Raw genomic sequence first — 16,767 nt, forward strand, 5'->3', positions numbered from 1 at the left:
GCCTCCCCAACCTTAAAACACCTCTCGATCGTCAGCCTCCTAGGAGCACTCCACCCCAGCTGTCGATGTACAACTCGTTCCTTTTCGACGTTCTTCTCTGCGTGGACCAATCCGCAATATAATTTACCCCTTCCTACAAAACTTACCATGGGCTCGCGGTAGCCCTCACATTTCTAATCATCTCACCACCAACCCCCTCGGGCTATTCAACGTCTAACCGCACACAATCAGGGACCTGGTGTCCCCACCACTCCTCAAATGGTTGATGAAAAGCACCTCTACGACGCCCACGAACACCTCCCTATACCCACCTACGAAGAGGCCACCTCGTCGCGCCCCTCCTCCTCGCAGTCTCGCCTCGGCCCCTCCGAAATCAGCGACGATGCGGAACGGCAGGGTCTCCTGGGTCTCGCCAGTACTTCCACATCCCGCCGTCGCAATGGATACCATGCGCCGTCGGTTCAGTCTGTGCGATCGAGCGAGGATAGCGATGACGACCTGGACCTTCCAGAGGTAATGGCAGAGGCCGAGGAGGGTGCGCTGCGGCGGGATATCGAGGAGATGGACTTCCTAGACGCAGAGGCAGCCGAGGACGGCGCAGCGCGGCGGGCACGCATGCGCATGACGTTGTCGAAGCGCTTCTCGAGCTTTACCACCAAGTGGAAGTGGCCGGCTTTCAGCTTCAGCATGCCCTGGCCAAACTTTGGGTGGTTAACAGACCGGTTACCGCGGATACCGGAGCAGTATAGACCTGGGTGGTCGGTCATCGCACGGCTCATAGGACTGTTCGTCATCGTGTCGCTAATCTATCTGCTATTTGTGTCGGAGGTGCTGCCAGTGGGGAACAATGCATTCGGACAACCCTTTAACCCGGAATGGGTGCGGAGCTTTGCACAAGGGAGCATACAAAAGCCGCGAATAATCGAGAATCTGAGGCACATCACTTCGTATGACCATGTGGCCGGCTCGGAGGGAAGCTTGTATCTGGGGAAGTGGATTGAGGGGAGGTTCAGGGCCGCGGGAATGGACAGCATTGATCACGATTTGTAGGTTTCATACTTCTTGTTCATTCTTACGACTACTCACGGGCCTAGTTTTCACGTTTACCTCAACTACCCTAAAGAGGGTGGCCGCCGAGTCGCTATTATCGACCCACCTGACATGGCTTGGGAAGCAAAATTGGAAGAGGACTCGGTATATGAACATCCTACACCTGAGCAGCAACAAACGCCCGTGTTCCATGGGCTGTCCAAATCCGGAAATGCTACTGGCCCATTAATATATGCAAATTACGGATCCAAAGAGGACTTTAAACGGCTAGCTGACAGCCATATCGACGTCACCGGCTCTATCATTCTAGTGCGTTATGGTGGAACGCAGACTGATAGGGGCATGAAGGTCAAAGCGGCCCAGGATGCTGGAGCCGTCGGCTGTCTTATTTATTCGGACCCGCAGGAAGATGGATTCATCAAAGGGGCGCCTTGGCCGAATGGTCGGTGGCGACCAAGAGATGGCGTACAAAGGGGTACGGTAGCTCTCACTAGCTGGATTGCTGGGGATGTCCTGACTCCCGGATATGCTAGTACTATGGAAGCGGATCGTATCAGCAAAGACGACAACCCTGCGCTCGTAAAGATCCCGAGCCTTCCGTTATCCTGGAGCGATGCGCAAAAACTCCTCGCAGCCCTGAAAGGACACGGTGAAAAGCTTCCGGAGGAATGGGTTGGCGGTGTTCCAGACATCGCAGAGTGGTGGTCTGGCGACAAAACTTCTCCAAAGGTGCTTCTACAAAATTTCCAGGACGAGTCTGAAAAGCAGGCGATTTATAATGTCATGGGCACTTTTGAAGGCATTGAATCCAAGAAAAAGAAGATAATAGTTGGCAATCACCGCGATTCTTGGTGCTTTGGAGCCATAGATCCGGGAAGCGGTACCGCCGTGATGCTTGAGGTCATTGATATCCTTGGAGCCCTTCGCGCGACTGGCTGGCGTCCTCTGCGAACGATCGAATTTGCGTCGTGGGATGCCGAGGAATATAACTTGATCGGATCGACAGAATATGTCGAGTCCCGCATGGACGCACTTCGAGCCGATGCTATAGCGTACATCAACGTCGACGTTGGCGTTTCGGGAGACGAGATCTACGCCGACGGCTCACCGTTATTCAGGCACGCTTGGCTCCGCGTTCTCGATCGAGTTGCTGACCCTGTCCGCAACAAGACATTGCGTGAAGTGTGGGATCAGAGTGGTAATAATCTCGGGGGTTTGGGAGCGGGAAGCGACTACGTGGCGTTCCAAGACATGGCGGGCTGTTCAAGCATCGATTTTGGCTTCAACGGACCTGGATACCCCTATCACAGCTGCTACGAATCGTTCGAGCTCCTCGAACGTTTCGTAGACCCTCATTTCAATCTTCACAAGACCCTGGCCGAGGTTTGGGTTCTTCTGATTCTTGAACTTGCCCAGGAACCCATCATGCCGTACAACATGGACGACTACGCAGCAGCCATCAAGGGCCATATTGACGATTTGGATAAATTCGCGCGTGCCATCGGAAATGTCGACTTCGATGTCACCCCTCTTCGGAAGGCGTCTGCTAAATTCGAGAAGAATGCCAAGAAGTTCACAGGCTGGGAGGATTTCTGGTATGGCCAAGTGTACGGGACAGGTCAGTCACAGCTGTTCAACATTTTGTTCGAGATTTCGATGCTAACATTCCGCAGGAGGTTTCGAGAGCAACACGTTACAGGTCCACCGTCTCGCTCACAACGCCAAAATGTCCGATTTCGAGTCACATCTGCTAGACTTGCCGCAGGGGAAAGGTGACAAAAAGCCTCACGGAGTAAGAAAATATCTGAAAACCCACAGACTGCTGAAGCTAACTTTGTCTCGCAGATACCAGGCCGCGAGCAATACAAGCACATCCTCTTTGCCCCCGATGCATCTGGATCAGGGTACGATGCAGCGTTCTTCCCATTCGTACGAGATGCTCTTGATGCGCGGGATTGGAAGCTTGCTCAAGAGCAGCTGCAGAAGTCAGCGGATATTTTGAGCAGGGCTACCGATAGTCTTCTGCATTGAACAGTACTCTGAGCGACCAAGTCCTATCTCGTCTTTTTCATCGCGTTCGCTGATTGCTCTGTATCATAAGTACGTTGCTAAGGCTCGTCACACTGCTGCTCTCAGTCTTTTATACGTCTATATTAACTTTGGCATTGCAACATGTTTCTACCACTGGCATCTCGGCGTTCAATCAAATGGTTAAAGACGCGGCTGTAAGGTTGGAATTGAGGGCGTGGGCCGGGTTGATTGCAATGGCTTTCTGTTTTGTATGTGTAGCGATTGGGCGGATTTAACGTTCACTGTGACAACCCACGTACTTTCTGTATCATCAACATCTTGAATACTAGCTCGCACCAAGTGCTGATGTAGACTGCGTGTCTCCAATTGACTAAAGTCTTTAGTGCAACAGCAGCCAACTAGATGAATCTAGAGTACAGAATTATCGGGAAGGTTACTACCCCTTAACCCGTCGTGGCGCAACGCTCGGAATCTACAGTGAACATAAAGCGGCAGTCCGACATCGTCTGAGGTGGCCCGCAAAGGTATCAGCCTCGTCGACATTGTCCTTTTCCGATCTTTCATAATGTGGTAGAGGACCTCAAGCGGTACTAGGCAAGTGTACAAAACGCCAAAAAGGGAATGTGTTGCTCAAGTATTTCGCTGCAGTTCTGAAGCTTTCTATTGGCTGCATCCTTATCGATACCGTAAAGCCAAATGCGACGGGTTGAGGGCACGTAGGGCATGGAAAAGGTGGCACACTAATTCTAGAACTAGCTGTTTCATGTGTGCACCTGTCTGCCACTGCTTGGGGTGCTTCAATGTATTTTCAGGAATCTAGAGTAGAAGCTCTTTGCCTTGGGCTATGCGGAAACTTGTCGAAGCACTTCATGCAGTCGCAGACAGGTGTACATACGGGCAGAGTACTTGATGAGTGTGCCGCTTTTTCCCTGCCTAGCGTGGAGGGACACCTCTACTTTCTTTATCAGATGTGAATGGGCGGGGCCTACCCCACATGCCGGAGTCATGAAGAATTCCCGAGACCCGAGCGTGACTCGTCTCAACGCCGCCACCCCTCCAGCGAAGGCGGCTATTATTGTCCAGCTGCAACATCAACTTCATGCTTCGTACCTGTTCCGATTCTCGCACTTATTAATATTATGGATGGTGTTCCTCTCGAATGGGTGCGGGCCGCCCTTCGAGATTCTCCCTCTGCCATGTCTCTGCTTCCTTGGATCGATGACGACAATATATGGGCGATAGACGGTGGTGCAGGCCTACAGGATCCAGGAAAGGACCCACGGTTTCGAAAGCTCGTAGAGGCGGTACGATACCAACGGAGACTTCTCTTGTCCTACAATGCTGTTCTCGTTGGATTACTTCTATTGTTCGCCATATGGCATTGGGGAGAAAGGATTGCCATGTCCCAGAGGAGAAGAGCAATGGCGATAAGCGCAGCCAAAGAAGATTTTGAGCCGAAAGGGACAGAGCAAGGAGAGCCAGAAGTCGTGGATGGGTCTTCGTCATCATCCAGTAGCACACTCGAAGGGACGTCGACGCCACCAGACGCCGGGAAAACGGTGATAAACGACGAACGTGAACCACTGTTGCCAGGACAGAGAAAGACATCCAGGAGGTCGGGTGGAATATTACACTATGTGAAGATGCGGAAAACCTCCGAATTCACTAGAGAAGAAAAGAGACCGACACTGTTCCAACACTATGTGCAAGCATGGCTGATGTACCAACCAAGGCCGATTCCGAAGATTAACAAGACGCTTCCGCCTAATGGAGTGTCCCTGGTAGTCCTCGCGTTCCTGGGACTGAACGTCTTTTACGCTTTTTTCCGGATGCCAATGTCTCTACAGTATCTGTTCGTGTTCGCCGACCGCTGTGGCCTTATCTTCGTTTCTAATCTACCCCTTTTGTATCTTTTCGCGGCAAAGAACCAGCCAATCAAATGGTTGACTGGCTACTCGTATGAAGCTCTTAATATTTTTCACCGTCGGGTTGGTGAGCTGATGTGCTTTGCGGCGCTTTTGCATTTTGGTGGTATGCTAGGGGTATGGTACGGAATGCTTAGACACATTGGATTTTCTCTCGCGCGATTTCTGTTCAGTAGACTCTCTCTCCTTGGGCTGTTAGCTTTCGTCGCATACCAACTGATCTACCTTACGTCTCTGGGAAGCTTTCGGCAACGCTTTTATGAACTTTTCCTGGCTCTCCATGTGGTCCTTCAGAGCGCCGCGTTAATTTTACTCTTCTTCCATTATCCGACAAGTCAGCCATACGTCCTAGCAGCGAGCTTCATATTCCTCATCGACCGTCTAGTCTTCCGCCTTGGACTCAAAACGCACACTACTCGCGCCACGCTCTCCATTCTTGAAGACGGGGAAACCGTATCTGTCTCCGCGAACTGGGACATACCACCAAGCTCTCACTTTCTTCATCCAACCCAACAAACCATCGAATTCGGCTGGGGACCTACCGACCATGTCTTCCTTTCCATTCCGTCTTTGTCCCGAACCGATTTTATCCAAACACATCCGTTCACGATTTTCTCGGCCGCTCCATCTCCTTCGGCATCGTCAGACACCCCAACTCACGCCTGGCTTCACCTTCTTATTCGTGCTCAATCCGGCTTCTCCCTCACCCTTCTCAAATACGCCCGTACCAATCCGATCACCACCATCCGTCTCGACGGGCCGTATGGCTCCTCACACGCTCTTGAAACGCTCCGCTCAACTCCGAATACAGTCGTAGTGGCTGGCGGCTCTGGCATTGCCGTCGCATTCCCACTCCTTTGGACTCTCCTGGCTCCTGCGTCTTCCTCGTCGGATCCCGAGTCTACAGCTCTTGTGGCTAAGCGACGTCGGGTGCATCTCCTCTGGGTCGTCCATGCGCGCGAGCATCTCTCATGGCTGCCAGTAGAGCGGCTGAAGGAACTGAAGAGTTGGGGGTTGCATGTTGTGATTACGGCACCGACTATGGAGGCAGGAAGGCCGGATGTCAAGGGATACCTGAGGCAGTGGGTTGCAAAGACTGACAACGGCTCCGGGTCGGGAGTAGTTGTTTCTGGTCCGGATGGCATGATTCGAGATGTGAGGAATGTGTGTGCGGGGTTGGTAGGGGAAGGGAGAGACGTCAAGGTCGTGGTGGAGAAGTTTGGGTGGTAGGTGTCATGGGGGGTTACACAAATGGAGGGGTCTGGTATCTAAGAAGTGGACTTTCGGTGCAAATTGAGCGATTTGAAGGTGGAGTTCCTTGTGTTTTCAATATTCCGGCGTTATCGCATATGCAATAGCAAGAATTGGACGTCTTGAGGGCTTGATAGAATTTCATCGAGTGCCTTTATCCATTTTCCTCTTTCATTACTGTACTCAGACGACTAATACACGACCATTTCTGATCCATTAATAGTCATAGCACCCAGAATACGGGCGTATGCACCACCATTCATACCCACCGAATTTCCCAGAGTTAGATAGATATTTTGCTTCGATGCAGACGCCGCTCCCTAGAGGGAGAAACAGAGGCCAAGCGAAACCTTGAAGCGCTGTCTATGCTTATAATCCGAGCCAGCAAACTGAGATATAACCCTATAACCACAGAACCAATACTCGTACGTATCAAGTTGCTGAGAAAATATAATGTCGGAGATATTGATCATTTCGCAGCGCCGGGGTATCGCGTCTTGCCGACGGTGAAGGGGACGTAGCGGTACTTAATCATGTGCTGAATTTGCCTCCGCACTGTGGTTCGGTCAGCCTTGTTCGCACGTACTAATGCCATATGGAAAGCCGATGCGGACGGCGCAGCCTCGACTAAGGGTTCGACTTACTCGTCAGGCTAAACAGAATGAGCCAGTATACTACGAGAACGGGCCAGAAAACGGGCAGATTGAAGATCTCGAACCAACTGCACACGAAGCCGATGGCGATGGCCTTGGTGGTCGAATACCAGAACTTGAACTCTGGCAGGCGCCTCACAAAGGGCTTGAACTCCTCCTCCTCCTTGGTGGGTAGACCGCCGGCTTGGCCGTCCTCCATGCCCTCATCCTGCTCTAATGAGGGGTCGAACTTTGGGGAGATGAAGGCGAGGAAGAGGTTGAGAAGGTAGATGCCGAGGGAGTAAGCCACTATGTAGCAAGTCAGCACGTAGCCGTTAGACAGCCTTTACAGCCGTTACTGACCAATGTACCATCCTTGGGCAAAGAATATGCGCAAAGCGAAGAAGAGAAAGAGCGCCGCCGTCCCCACCCATCGGTAGGTCATGAAGGGGGTGGATTTGTCGAGGTAAGCCTGGTATATCTGGATCCCACAGAGTCAGCTCCAAGTCTCTTCGCGTTGCAAGACCCAGGGGGGTGTTCAACTCACCCTTCCATATTTCGAGGTTTGCGCCGTGACGGCGGCGAAAGGGGTGTCGGGCTCAGGCGCATCCATTGTGGAGGGCTGCGGCGGCGGAGCCTTGGGTGTGTGTAGAGTCGGGGCCGCGGTGGATGTGATTCGGGGGGCGTGTCGGTGGAGAAAGGCGCTGTCGGGGTGTTGGTGGTGGAATTGTTGCGACGTAAAGTTTGGCTTGCGACGTCGATCGTGTCCACGCAGCCAGCCTTGGCTCCAGGTTTGCCAGGTTCGACGCCAGCTAATTCGACGCCTTGCCGCATCTGCCTTAGCCTGGATATCGGAGGGCGGAACCATTCTTCCGTCCATGCTTTCTCACGTGGCGGCATTATCTGACCGCTTTCGGTAGTGCTCGGTAGAACAGTAAGGAAATAACCGCGACTCCATCCAACCTTCAATTCCACCTCTTTTTCTGCCATTGCTCATTGAAATGTTGGCTTCACTTAGGGCATCGCGGAGGGTCTCCTCCCAGTTCCTGCCATCCACGCTTCCCCGCATTGTCCGGTCTTACTCCTCCTCCACCACATACGAGCATATCATTGTATCAACACCAAAACCTGGGGTTGGTTTAGGTAAGACGCCTTATCAACATGCACTTGTTTCCACTGTTTGCATTGCCTCAATGCCTTTCCAAACCCACGTCTGAGATGGACGTTTGCCTCTCCCTTTTTGAAAAATATGGTCACCCGCTGGGCTACCGCAAGCAGTGGCACAAGAGTCTTTACATACCTACGACGAGTCACTGTAGTATTTATCAGAGCATAGCAAAACACTAACAATGCTACCATCGTAGTGACTTTCAACCGACCAAAAGCCCTCAATGCACTCTGCTCGCCCCTCATCGTCGAGCTCAACGGAGCTCTAAAGGACCTTGACTCAAGCAAAGAAATCGGCGCAATCGTAATAACAGGGTCCGAACGAGCATTCGCAGGTGCGACGCTCTGATACAAAGCTTGAAACCCACTCGTCGATCATACTGAACCCTCATAGCTGGTGCCGATATTAAGGAAATGAAGGACTTGACCTTCTCCGCCGCCTACGGCACCGACTTCATCGAAATGTGGTCCGACTTGACCGTCCGCGTCAAGAAGCCCATTATTGCTGCCGTCAATGGCTACGCCCTCGGTGGTGGCTGCGAGCTCGCCATGATGGCTGATATCCTATACTGTTCCACTGGCACCACCTTTGGCCAGCCCGAGATCAAACTCGGCACAATCCCAGGCGCGGGAGGCTCACAACGATTAACAAAGGCGATCGGGAAGTCAAGGGCTATGGAATTGATCTTGACAGGAAACAACTTCAGCGGGAAGCAGGCTGCTGAGTGGGGACTGGCAGCAAAGGCGTTTGAGACGCCCGACGAGTGTTTGAACGGTGCGATTAGCACCGCAGAGAAGATTGCGAGTTATAGCAAGATTGCCGTCAAGGCAGGTAAGGAGGTTGTAAATAAAAGTCAGGACCAAGGTATCAAAGAGGGTGTGGACTTCGAGAGGAGAGTATTCCACAGCTTGTTTGGAAGCAAGGACCAGAAGATCGGCAAGTACATCTAGCGTTTTTACATTCTATGGACTCGATTCACTAATTAGTGTTCAGGTATGACTGCTTTTGCCACAAAAACGAAGCCGGAATGGTCCCACGAGTAATATACTTAACAATAAAATTATATCCAAGCTGCCAAGTAGATTCTCGTTCCGTTGTTTCAGTCAACTATCATGACTACTTATAAGCTGAACCCCCTTTAACAAGTGAAACGATGCTGTTTACATCTATCTGCCTAGAAACTCTGGAACGCTAAAAACAAGGCACTAAACCGAACCATCACCAAGACAAGGGTTGTGATCATAACACTTCATGGGTCCTACATAAGTAGATCCCTCTGACTCAAGAATGCAAAACAGCTAGTCACCTTGCCGTCCACATTTCCTTTGCATACCCCAATATCGACCGAAACACCTTACAATCCGAGGTGGTTCTGCTCATCCGACTTCTTGTCTCCCACATCCGACTTCTTCCCTCCTATAGACTCGCCCGCCTTGTTGGTCGTGTCGGTAACCAGGCCACCCGCAGCTACACATCATTGTATTAGCCATCTGTCTCCAGAATGGATACTCCAGCACAAGAAGAGGCTAGAACATACATTTTGTAGTATCACCAACGCCCTTCGTCACACCGCCAACAGTGTCTCCGAGACCTTTTCCAACGCCACTGACCGTGTCGCCTGTGAAGCGTTAAGAGTTGGTCGATGAGACCTGCTAAGACCCTTACAGGATGATGCTCTGGGTTATAGCGTACCAAGTGTATTAGTGACGCCTCCGACGCCTTTGCCGACGGTGTTCGTCACGCCACTTCCGACATTGCCTAGAAAGGGTCAGACTCTGGTTTAAACGACGACAAGAGCGAATTCGTACCGAGACCGGACGTGACAGTGCCAAACACGCCTTTCACTTGTTCAGCTAGGAGTGGAGAGGAGGACTAGACATATCTCACCCTTCTTCTGTTGTTCTTCAGCCATATTGAAAGATAACTCGGATGTTTCGGTATTGATCGTGAAGTTTGTATGATAGTGTAACAGTAGTTCATACAATCAGAATCGTCTAGCATTCACCAGTCGATCAACGGTTCACCTTATATATATCCTCTCCTAGCTCGTATGACGTCCGACTCCACAAAAGCCACATCTCCTCCCTCAATGATGCCCAAACCCTGCACCCATTCCATCATCCCGCTTGATCAGAGCAGGGAAGGCCGCGCTACGATCGCGCCGACTGCCCAATCAGGCTACAGCTGCTATACACTTTTCGCCACCCCTTAGACTTGATCCAACCATAGCATTACTGCAATGCTCCGCTGACAGGCGAGCTCCCATGGTAATTTCCAGTTCTTAGAGAAAGGATACGAGGCCCGAGAGAGATCTGGATCCTTGACCTAACACCAACCTTGAGGATCAGCTCGCTGAATTAGAGGCTTGAGATGTATAGATGACGATTCCATGTTTATTTTCCGGCGTTAGATGCTTAATCAGACGGGACTTGACGTGTGCCAAAATCTCGCCTTCGCGCGTTGAGGCTGTTGCTATGCCATCGGCTAGCGATATTCTATCTAGATTAAGTAAGACGCAAAGCGTTGTGCCATCTATTACAATTACGCAACTGCGAGGGTTGAGGTTTCTGGGTTTAGAAAGCTATGAAGCTGCCTGGTTTGAATCAGCGTGGGGTTGAGACATGTGCTTTTCTGATCATCACATCCGCGCAACTAGTAGGCCATAGTGTTTGAACTTTCTATTGTCTCTCGCATTAAAAAGGATTATACACAGGGTCCCGTAGGTCAAGTCTATCATCACATCCACCCACCCGGAAGAAAATTGAAAGACGCACGAACAGCAGAGGAAGCGGCACCACTCCTCCCCTCCCCACTAGTCTCAAAAGAAGCCAAGAAACCCGAAACAGAAATTGGGCAGGTGGAAGGAAAAGGCCAGAAATGAAGACCCCCGAAATTGTAGGTAAGACAAGGAAGTCAAGCACACACGGGACTCAAACTCGGAAAAGGTAGAGGTTTTAAACCACATAGGTGCCTTCAATGCCACCTGGCATGCCTCGAAACAGACTTGCGTCGGTAGTGACACGAGTACACAAGCGTGAACGGTCCCACGACGAGCAGGGAAATACCAAGAAGACTTGGCCGCAGAGGAAAAGAGAAGTATGAGCAAAGCAAAGCACAACACCCATCCCCAACGCCAAAGGAAGCCCCCTCCCTCGACCGATGTGTATAAAATCCATGCAAGAAAAGAAAAACAAGGGGAGGAATAGCCAGCATCGCTTCCCGACCCCACTCTTTTTGGCCATCGCCCCAGCCACGACTGAAACTTTTGCGCTTCTTGTAATGACACGATTGAATGAAAGTGAACCCCGCAAAATGCAGTACAGTGCATGCAGAATATGCCCCGGTCTATGCAACAGAGAGATTAGATTACCGCGAGTGGTTTCTTTGAAATCCACACGCGCGCATGTACCATCAAACCAACTATGAAAGGGTACCTAATCGCTACTCGGAAGGCTTGGCGTCGTCCTCCTTCTTGTCCTCTGCCCGTGGTTGGGATTTGGACACGGGCGGGGACGAGGCTGTCGAAGGGGGAGAAGCAACTTCGCCAGCGCCTTCACCGGATGCATCTAGAGCTGCAAGTGCACTATAATGGAGTTAGAGACGATAAGAATGCAATCCCCAATGGAGAGTATTTACCTGAATGAGTTCACATGGGTTGTCGACTCCTTTTCCTTCTGAACGGGTGGAGTACCCGTTCGAGAGGACGCGCCAGAGTCATCTGTCCGATTCATCAGGCTTGGGCCAAGACCTTTGCGACCACTGCTGCTGCGGCTGCCGAACAGCGATGAAGGACCGAGCTGAGCAGGGCTGTTGCTGAGGTTCCGACCGGAGGCGTTCTTGGTCAGTTTGCGCAGGTCGTCCATACCAAGCTGGTTGCGGTTGTAATCTGGTGGAGGCATCATGCCACCTCCAGAGAAAGATCGGGCGTCACCGCGACCCATGGGTTGTCGGTTTCCTCCGCCACCGCGGTTTGATCGAGACCTCTCCATTTCCGTCGCCTGTTGTGCAGCAAGGGCTTCTTGGTGAATCTCTTGAATAGTTTTGGGTCCCTTCGCGTCATCCTTGGATCGCCAGCCCTTCTTCCGTAGGTCGACAGTGTCCAAAAGCATGAAGTGCAAACGGCTCGGGAGGCCCTCGGTGCTCATGATCTTTTGGATGCGCTCGAAGTACAATTGGATCATCTTGGGACCAGCTTCCGTGTTCTCCATGGTGAAACCAACAGTTCTGAGAAGCTTGACCAAGCTCTCAATCGCAGACTCATCAGGCGTGCCTTCGAAGTCGAGAAGCTTCAACACACACTCGTGCATGATACGAAGGGTCAACATGCCCAGCTTGTACAGCTCACCGATGAACTGAATCAGACCGAGGCCCTTTCGCTTGGCACCAGCTGCGATGTAGTACTCATCCGACAACAAAACGGCCTCCTGGCTCTCGCCCTCGGGTTTCTGGGGCAGATTGACTTCCCAACCGCGTTCAAACTCCTCTTGGCAGCGGTTGAGTAGGTACTTCCGGAAGAGCGCGCCACCAACCACGGGATTTCCTGCCTTGTCGCGAACATTTTCGTCCTTGATATCTGTGCTCATGGTCTCTAGCATACGCTTACAGAACTTAGCATACATCGATGCCCAATGAGCCTCGTCGCAAGCTTTCTCGAAGGTGAGCTGAATGACCTGTCGAAGGGTTCGCCCGTCGGCTTCTTCCTTTGATTGAGCAGCAATTTCTAGAATCTGATCGGCGATGCGATCGAACTTTTCCGGCGTCATCTTGTTCAGAGCAGCCTTGACCTTCCGCTGGACCATATCTGGAGCCAGGTGGCCTGCGCTCATTATTTGAGTTGGTGGGGGAGCGCCAATGCTCGTTGGTTTCCAGCCAGTCTGCGACTTCTCGAGCGGCTTCAAATCTAATCCAGCGGTCAATGGCATCTGTTTCGCCTGTATCTCTTCATCCCGCCTGTTGCCAGTGCCACGCTTGCTGCCCCTACCTCTGGAGCTAGCATTTCGAGGAGAGTTGGGTCCGTTTTGCGACATGTTCTGGAAGGAGCTAGTGCGAGCCATCTGTGGGGGTCCACCAATTGGGAATCCTCCAGGACGATTGGCAAACTGTGCGAGAGGGTTGCTCATAGTCTGAGCACGAGGTGGCTGTCCGCCTTGCGTTGCTGCCTGGAATCGCTCTTCCGAGGTCGTTCCTGGTCTGAGAGTCCGGCCACCCACCGAGGAGAACATGCCCATAGTGCCACCAGAGAGACCTGTGGGCAGGCTAGGCCGGGAGCTCCCGCGGCCGCCCATGCCGCCCATCGGTGTTCGAGCTGATTGAGGACGAGCCGAGTCCGACGAATCGCCAACAGTTTCCTTGAGCTTCAATTCCCAGTCCGTGGAAGGTTTCTCCCTGAAAACTTCCTGGAATTGCAGCAAGAAGTCCTTGTCGTACTGACGGCCCTTGCTCTTGCCACCTTGGTTCAAGGCTGGATTTGGCGACTTGATTCCCTCTGGGTAGTTAAGAGCCTCATTTCGAACCTGTAAGAACCTCGCAGACTTGAGTGCCTGCATGCCGGCAGTGGGCTGTGGGGGCTCGACGGTCTTGTTGGTTTCGATTTTGAGAGGTTGAGGGACAGGCTTCGGCTTGCCCGAGTTGGGCGCGGATTTTGGCTGCGCAGGTGGAGGCATTACTGGCTCAGAGGCAGCAGTAGCAGGGCTTTGCGTAGCTTGAGGGTGTGGCGTTTTCTTCAAAGAAGCAAACAACTGCTCCCTCTCGGCTTTCTGTTCTGGTGTCTCTTCGACAGCAGTTTGTCGGGCTTTTTCGCGAGCCTCTTCGAGAGCCTCAGCTTCGCGCTCGGCCTTCCGCATCTCTTCTTCGGCATTGGCGGCCTTTTCAGCTTCCTTGCGAGCCTGTTCCTCTTTCTCCTTCTTTCTCTTTTCTTGGAAAGCCCGCTCGCGCTCCTCTTCCTGGCGTTCAAGCTCCTCCATTTCAGCGATTTCACGCTCCAAGCGCTCGTCCTCCTCGTTCTTGAGCCTCTCTGCCTCATCTGCCTCCTTCTTAGCTTTCTCAGCAGCTTCTGCTTCTGCCTTAGCCTTCTCTTCCTCTTCCTTCTCTTGGGCTGCCTTTGCCTCGGCTTCCTCTTTCTCCTTGGCAGACTTCGCATCAGCTTCGGCCCTGTCCTTGGTATCCTGGTCTTCCTTGGCCTTGGCATCAGCTTCTTTCTTCGCCTTTTCTTCGTTATCTTTGTGAATTTGCTGTTGAAATTGCTTTACAAAATCAGCCTTCTTCTCCTCTGCAGACTTGTTGGCAACGCTTTCCGTTCTGCTGTGAGAAGACTCATTTGCGCTTGGTGCTCGAGGCGGGGGAGTAGGCGTAGAGGCAATAGCAGGAGACCGAGGTGCTGTGGGCGGCGCAGGTGAAGCAGCCTTCTGTTTAGCAAAGTCCAGAACTTCACCGTCGGCATTCTTGATGACAATGGCTTTACTTTTTGGCTTGGGGATAGTGAAATTAGAAGACGGAGCCGGGCTAGCTGTGCCAACACTAGGAGTGTGAGTATGAGAGACGTGGTTGGCATTCGACATCGACGGCGTTTGTGGCGCAGCGATAGTCGAGGCGGGTCGCTCAGATACTTGTGATGAGGTGCGGGACATGCCTTGGGCGTGTGGGGGGTTACCGTACGCTCCTGGCACAAATCCCTGAGCTACCTGCGGATAACCAGGTCGCGGGCTTGGCGGAGCAGCATTAGAGTATGGGATCTGCTGATGCATTTGGTACTGCTGTTGATAGTAAGGGTAGTTGGGATCTAGACCAGGTTGCTGCATGCCGTACATTCCCTGATAGGCAAAAGCTGTTAGATATTGGTCATAGCCGCCACTTGCCTTGGAGAGTTCAGGAAATTGAGGAGGTTGAGAAAGAGAGCTTTCAGGAGTAGGACGAAATGGTGGTTTTGTCGGAGTTGAAGAAAGCGAAAAGAGGTGAGAATTGTCGGCGCCAATGAGATTGCTGCTGGGAGGTCCAGCTGGCTGATGAGGGGAATGAGAGTGGGAACCAACTGGCTGGTGAGCGAAATGCTGAGGATGGCCGTAGTTCGGGTACTGCATTTGCTGAGGGTTTGCGATGTGAGCCTGTGAATGCATCGCTGCAGGGGTGATGGCAGGGCTTCTAGTCTGGCGATACGGAGAGTTGGGGTGATTTCCCATCGGTCCTGGCCCTTGAAATTGAGGCGGCATATTGGGTGCTCCTCGTTGTTGATTAGGAAGAGGTCGGTATTGTGGCCCTGGCGAGGAGTGTGCGATGGGAGCGTAGCCAGTGTTGTATCCTCGGCCGCGCCCGCCGTTCGGTGGGTATCCTCGATTCATATTGTTCATGTTCGAGTTGCTCATATCGCTATGGGCAGATTGTGAGGACTCGCGTCGAAGGTGCTGGGCTTGTGGCAGGGGGTTTGCATTTGGAGGCATGGACACAGGTCGCATCTGCAGAGCGTCAGTCAGTGAATGTTCATATTCAGTGGCAGAGTAGGTGGGGTCTTACGTTGTTCTCTCCACCTTCATTGCCAACACCACCGAAGACCAGGCCTTGCTGACCAGGCTGGAGACCCGATGGTGGCCGGCCACCGCTCGATGCTGGCGGTATCGGGGAAGGCGAGTGCGCTGGCGATGTGATGCGAGGATCGCTTCGGGGCGTAGCCAGGTTTCCGGCCTGTGAATGGGGAGAACTGTTTGGTATCGCAGGCGATCCGCCAACGGCGATGGAACCGAACGTAATGTTGCTCGGCGCCCTGCTGTTCGGCGCAACTGGGCCGCCGTTTGGAGTGTAGCCAGTAGTTCCCGCAGCGCTGATGGTGACGGAGGGCTTGCGGGCGTGGTCTCCCGACGCGGGAGCGCCGTTCACGATGGCGCTGCTATTGACAATGGTAGGGGGGCCGACGGCGGGAACAGCGGGCGTGATGGGGCCCTTGCCGTTCACAGGCGAGATAGAGCTGCTTTTGCCATGCTGTGGTGCTGGACCTCCCACTGCCACGGGTGGCGCTGTGCTGGACGCAATCGCGGGCGACGAGGCGGTAGGCTTCTTGGTCGCGTTGGCGTACGAGCGGGCAGTGGGCTGAGCCGAACCAGCGGCCACGGTGGGCGTCGATGCTGTGGCGGGCGAAGACGCGGCGTTTGCAGACTGGGCGGCGATTGCGGTGGGATTAGGCGCGGTCGAGATAGAAGTACTCATTAGAACCTTGATGGGGTTTTTGTCGCGGAGTCCTTGTTGCGCGGTCGGCGGAGAAGAGAGCGTCGTCGAATCACGGATTCGCGAGGCAGGCGGTATTAAGTAGGTGTCGCTGAAGAGCGGAGAGCGGCCAAGGAACGTGAGGAGCCTGAAGAGCCGGGCAAGTGAACAGAAAAAACTGTCCTGGCGGAAGCAGGCGGTCGGAGCGACTCGTCGACAGGTGTCGTGAGTGCTAGAGTGCCGCTGAGCGGGGATCTCGACAGACGGATCTGTGAAATCGACAACGGGCTCTGGAGATGGCCAGAGAGGTACCGTTGGAGGGGGTGATGGGGGTGTTCTTGTCGGGAGACGAAGAAGAGGTTGGGTGGAGAGAGGAGGTCGCTGGCGAAAACCTTTTGGAAGTTATTTCACGGTCTCTCGGCTAGCGGCCAGCGCCCCTGTCAGGCATTATTCACTGCGCGCAACGGACCACCAGACAACAGAGGCTGCAACGCTGGCGACTGATTACTTATTGCTGCAC

At 52.9% G+C, this 16,767-nt stretch overlaps 6 protein-coding genes across 6 annotated transcripts; 3 read left to right on the forward strand and 3 right to left on the reverse strand.

Moving 5' to 3' along the window:
- Window positions 1-258: 258 nt before the first annotated feature.
- Window positions 259-3,081, forward strand: BDZ99DRAFT_481726 (Zn-dependent exopeptidase; the record flags this gene model as incomplete). The annotated part of the gene is made up of 4 exons (XM_033722438.1): window positions 259-1,046; window positions 1,095-2,668; window positions 2,724-2,842; window positions 2,896-3,081. The coding sequence occupies 4 exons, from the start codon at window positions 259-261 to the stop codon at window positions 3,079-3,081; spliced, it is 2,667 nt and encodes an 888-aa protein (XP_033570691.1).
- A 1,139-nt stretch (window positions 3,082-4,220) lies between these two features.
- Window positions 4,221-6,236, forward strand: BDZ99DRAFT_452788 (uncharacterized protein; the record flags this gene model as incomplete). Its single annotated transcript, XM_033718298.1, has 2 exons — window positions 4,221-4,701; window positions 4,756-6,236. The coding sequence occupies 2 exons, from the start codon at window positions 4,221-4,223 to the stop codon at window positions 6,234-6,236; spliced, it is 1,962 nt and encodes a 653-aa protein (XP_033570692.1).
- A 64-nt stretch (window positions 6,237-6,300) lies between these two features.
- BDZ99DRAFT_467847 (rer1 protein-like protein) lies at window positions 6,301-7,646 on the reverse strand. The gene is made up of 4 exons (XM_033721112.1): window positions 7,437-7,646; window positions 7,253-7,370; window positions 6,902-7,198; window positions 6,301-6,812 (listed from the first exon to the last, which is right to left on the reverse strand). The coding sequence occupies exons 1-4, from the start codon at window positions 7,500-7,502 to the stop codon at window positions 6,727-6,729; spliced, it is 567 nt and encodes a 188-aa protein (XP_033570693.1). The 5' UTR covers window positions 7,503-7,646; the 3' UTR covers window positions 6,301-6,726.
- A 195-nt stretch (window positions 7,647-7,841) lies between these two features.
- Window positions 7,842-9,133, forward strand: BDZ99DRAFT_467848 (enoyl-CoA hydratase mitochondrial precursor). Its single transcript, XM_033721113.1, has 4 exons — window positions 7,842-8,032; window positions 8,254-8,391; window positions 8,451-8,993; window positions 9,051-9,133. The coding sequence occupies exons 1-4, from the start codon at window positions 7,891-7,893 to the stop codon at window positions 9,098-9,100; spliced, it is 873 nt and encodes a 290-aa protein (XP_033570694.1). The 5' UTR covers window positions 7,842-7,890; the 3' UTR covers window positions 9,101-9,133.
- A 278-nt stretch (window positions 9,134-9,411) lies between these two features.
- BDZ99DRAFT_526207 (uncharacterized protein) lies at window positions 9,412-9,969 on the reverse strand (the record flags this gene model as incomplete). Its single annotated transcript, XM_033726114.1, has 5 exons — window positions 9,412-9,524; window positions 9,595-9,675; window positions 9,750-9,815; window positions 9,866-9,895; window positions 9,945-9,969. 5 exons carry the CDS (start codon window positions 9,967-9,969, stop codon window positions 9,412-9,414), a joined length of 315 nt encoding a protein of 104 aa, XP_033570695.1.
- A 1,529-nt stretch (window positions 9,970-11,498) lies between these two features.
- On the reverse strand, window positions 11,499-16,250 carry BDZ99DRAFT_526208 (uncharacterized protein; the record flags this gene model as incomplete). The annotated part of the gene is made up of 3 exons (XM_033726115.1): window positions 11,499-11,640; window positions 11,694-15,505; window positions 15,564-16,250. 3 exons carry the CDS (start codon window positions 16,248-16,250, stop codon window positions 11,499-11,501), a joined length of 4,641 nt encoding a protein of 1,546 aa, XP_033570696.1.
- Between the last annotated feature and the right edge of the window lie 517 nt (window positions 16,251-16,767).

This window comes from Mytilinidion resinicola, assembly GCF_010093595.1.
Source record: "Mytilinidion resinicola strain CBS 304.34 unplaced genomic scaffold BDZ99scaffold_25, whole genome shotgun sequence".
In the NCBI taxonomy this organism is placed as follows: domain Eukaryota; kingdom Fungi; phylum Ascomycota; class Dothideomycetes; order Mytilinidiales; family Mytilinidiaceae; genus Mytilinidion; species Mytilinidion resinicola.

Bases quoted from the DNA above. Each gene is read 5' to 3' on its own strand.
- BDZ99DRAFT_467847 (XM_033721112.1), bottom strand. From the start codon at position 7,502: ATGGATGCGCCTGAGCCCGACACCCCTTTCGCCGCCGTCACGGCGCAA. The intron at 7,371-7,436 runs GTGAGTTGAACA...TGTGGGATCCAG, and splicing joins AAACCTCGAAATATGGAAGG to ATATACCAGGCTTACCTCGA. The intron at 6,813-6,901 runs GTAAGTCGAACC...ACCGAACCACAG, and splicing joins CATTCTGTTTAGCCTGACGA to TGCGGAGGCAAATTCAGCAC.
- BDZ99DRAFT_467848 (XM_033721113.1), top strand. From the start codon at position 7,891: ATGTTGGCTTCACTTAGGGCATCGCGGAGGGTCTCCTCCCAGTTCCTG. The intron at 8,033-8,253 runs GTAAGACGCCTT...CTACCATCGTAG, and splicing joins AAAACCTGGGGTTGGTTTAG to TGACTTTCAACCGACCAAAA. The intron at 8,994-9,050 runs GCAAGTACATCT...ATTAGTGTTCAG, and splicing joins AAGCAAGGACCAGAAGATCG to GTATGACTGCTTTTGCCACA.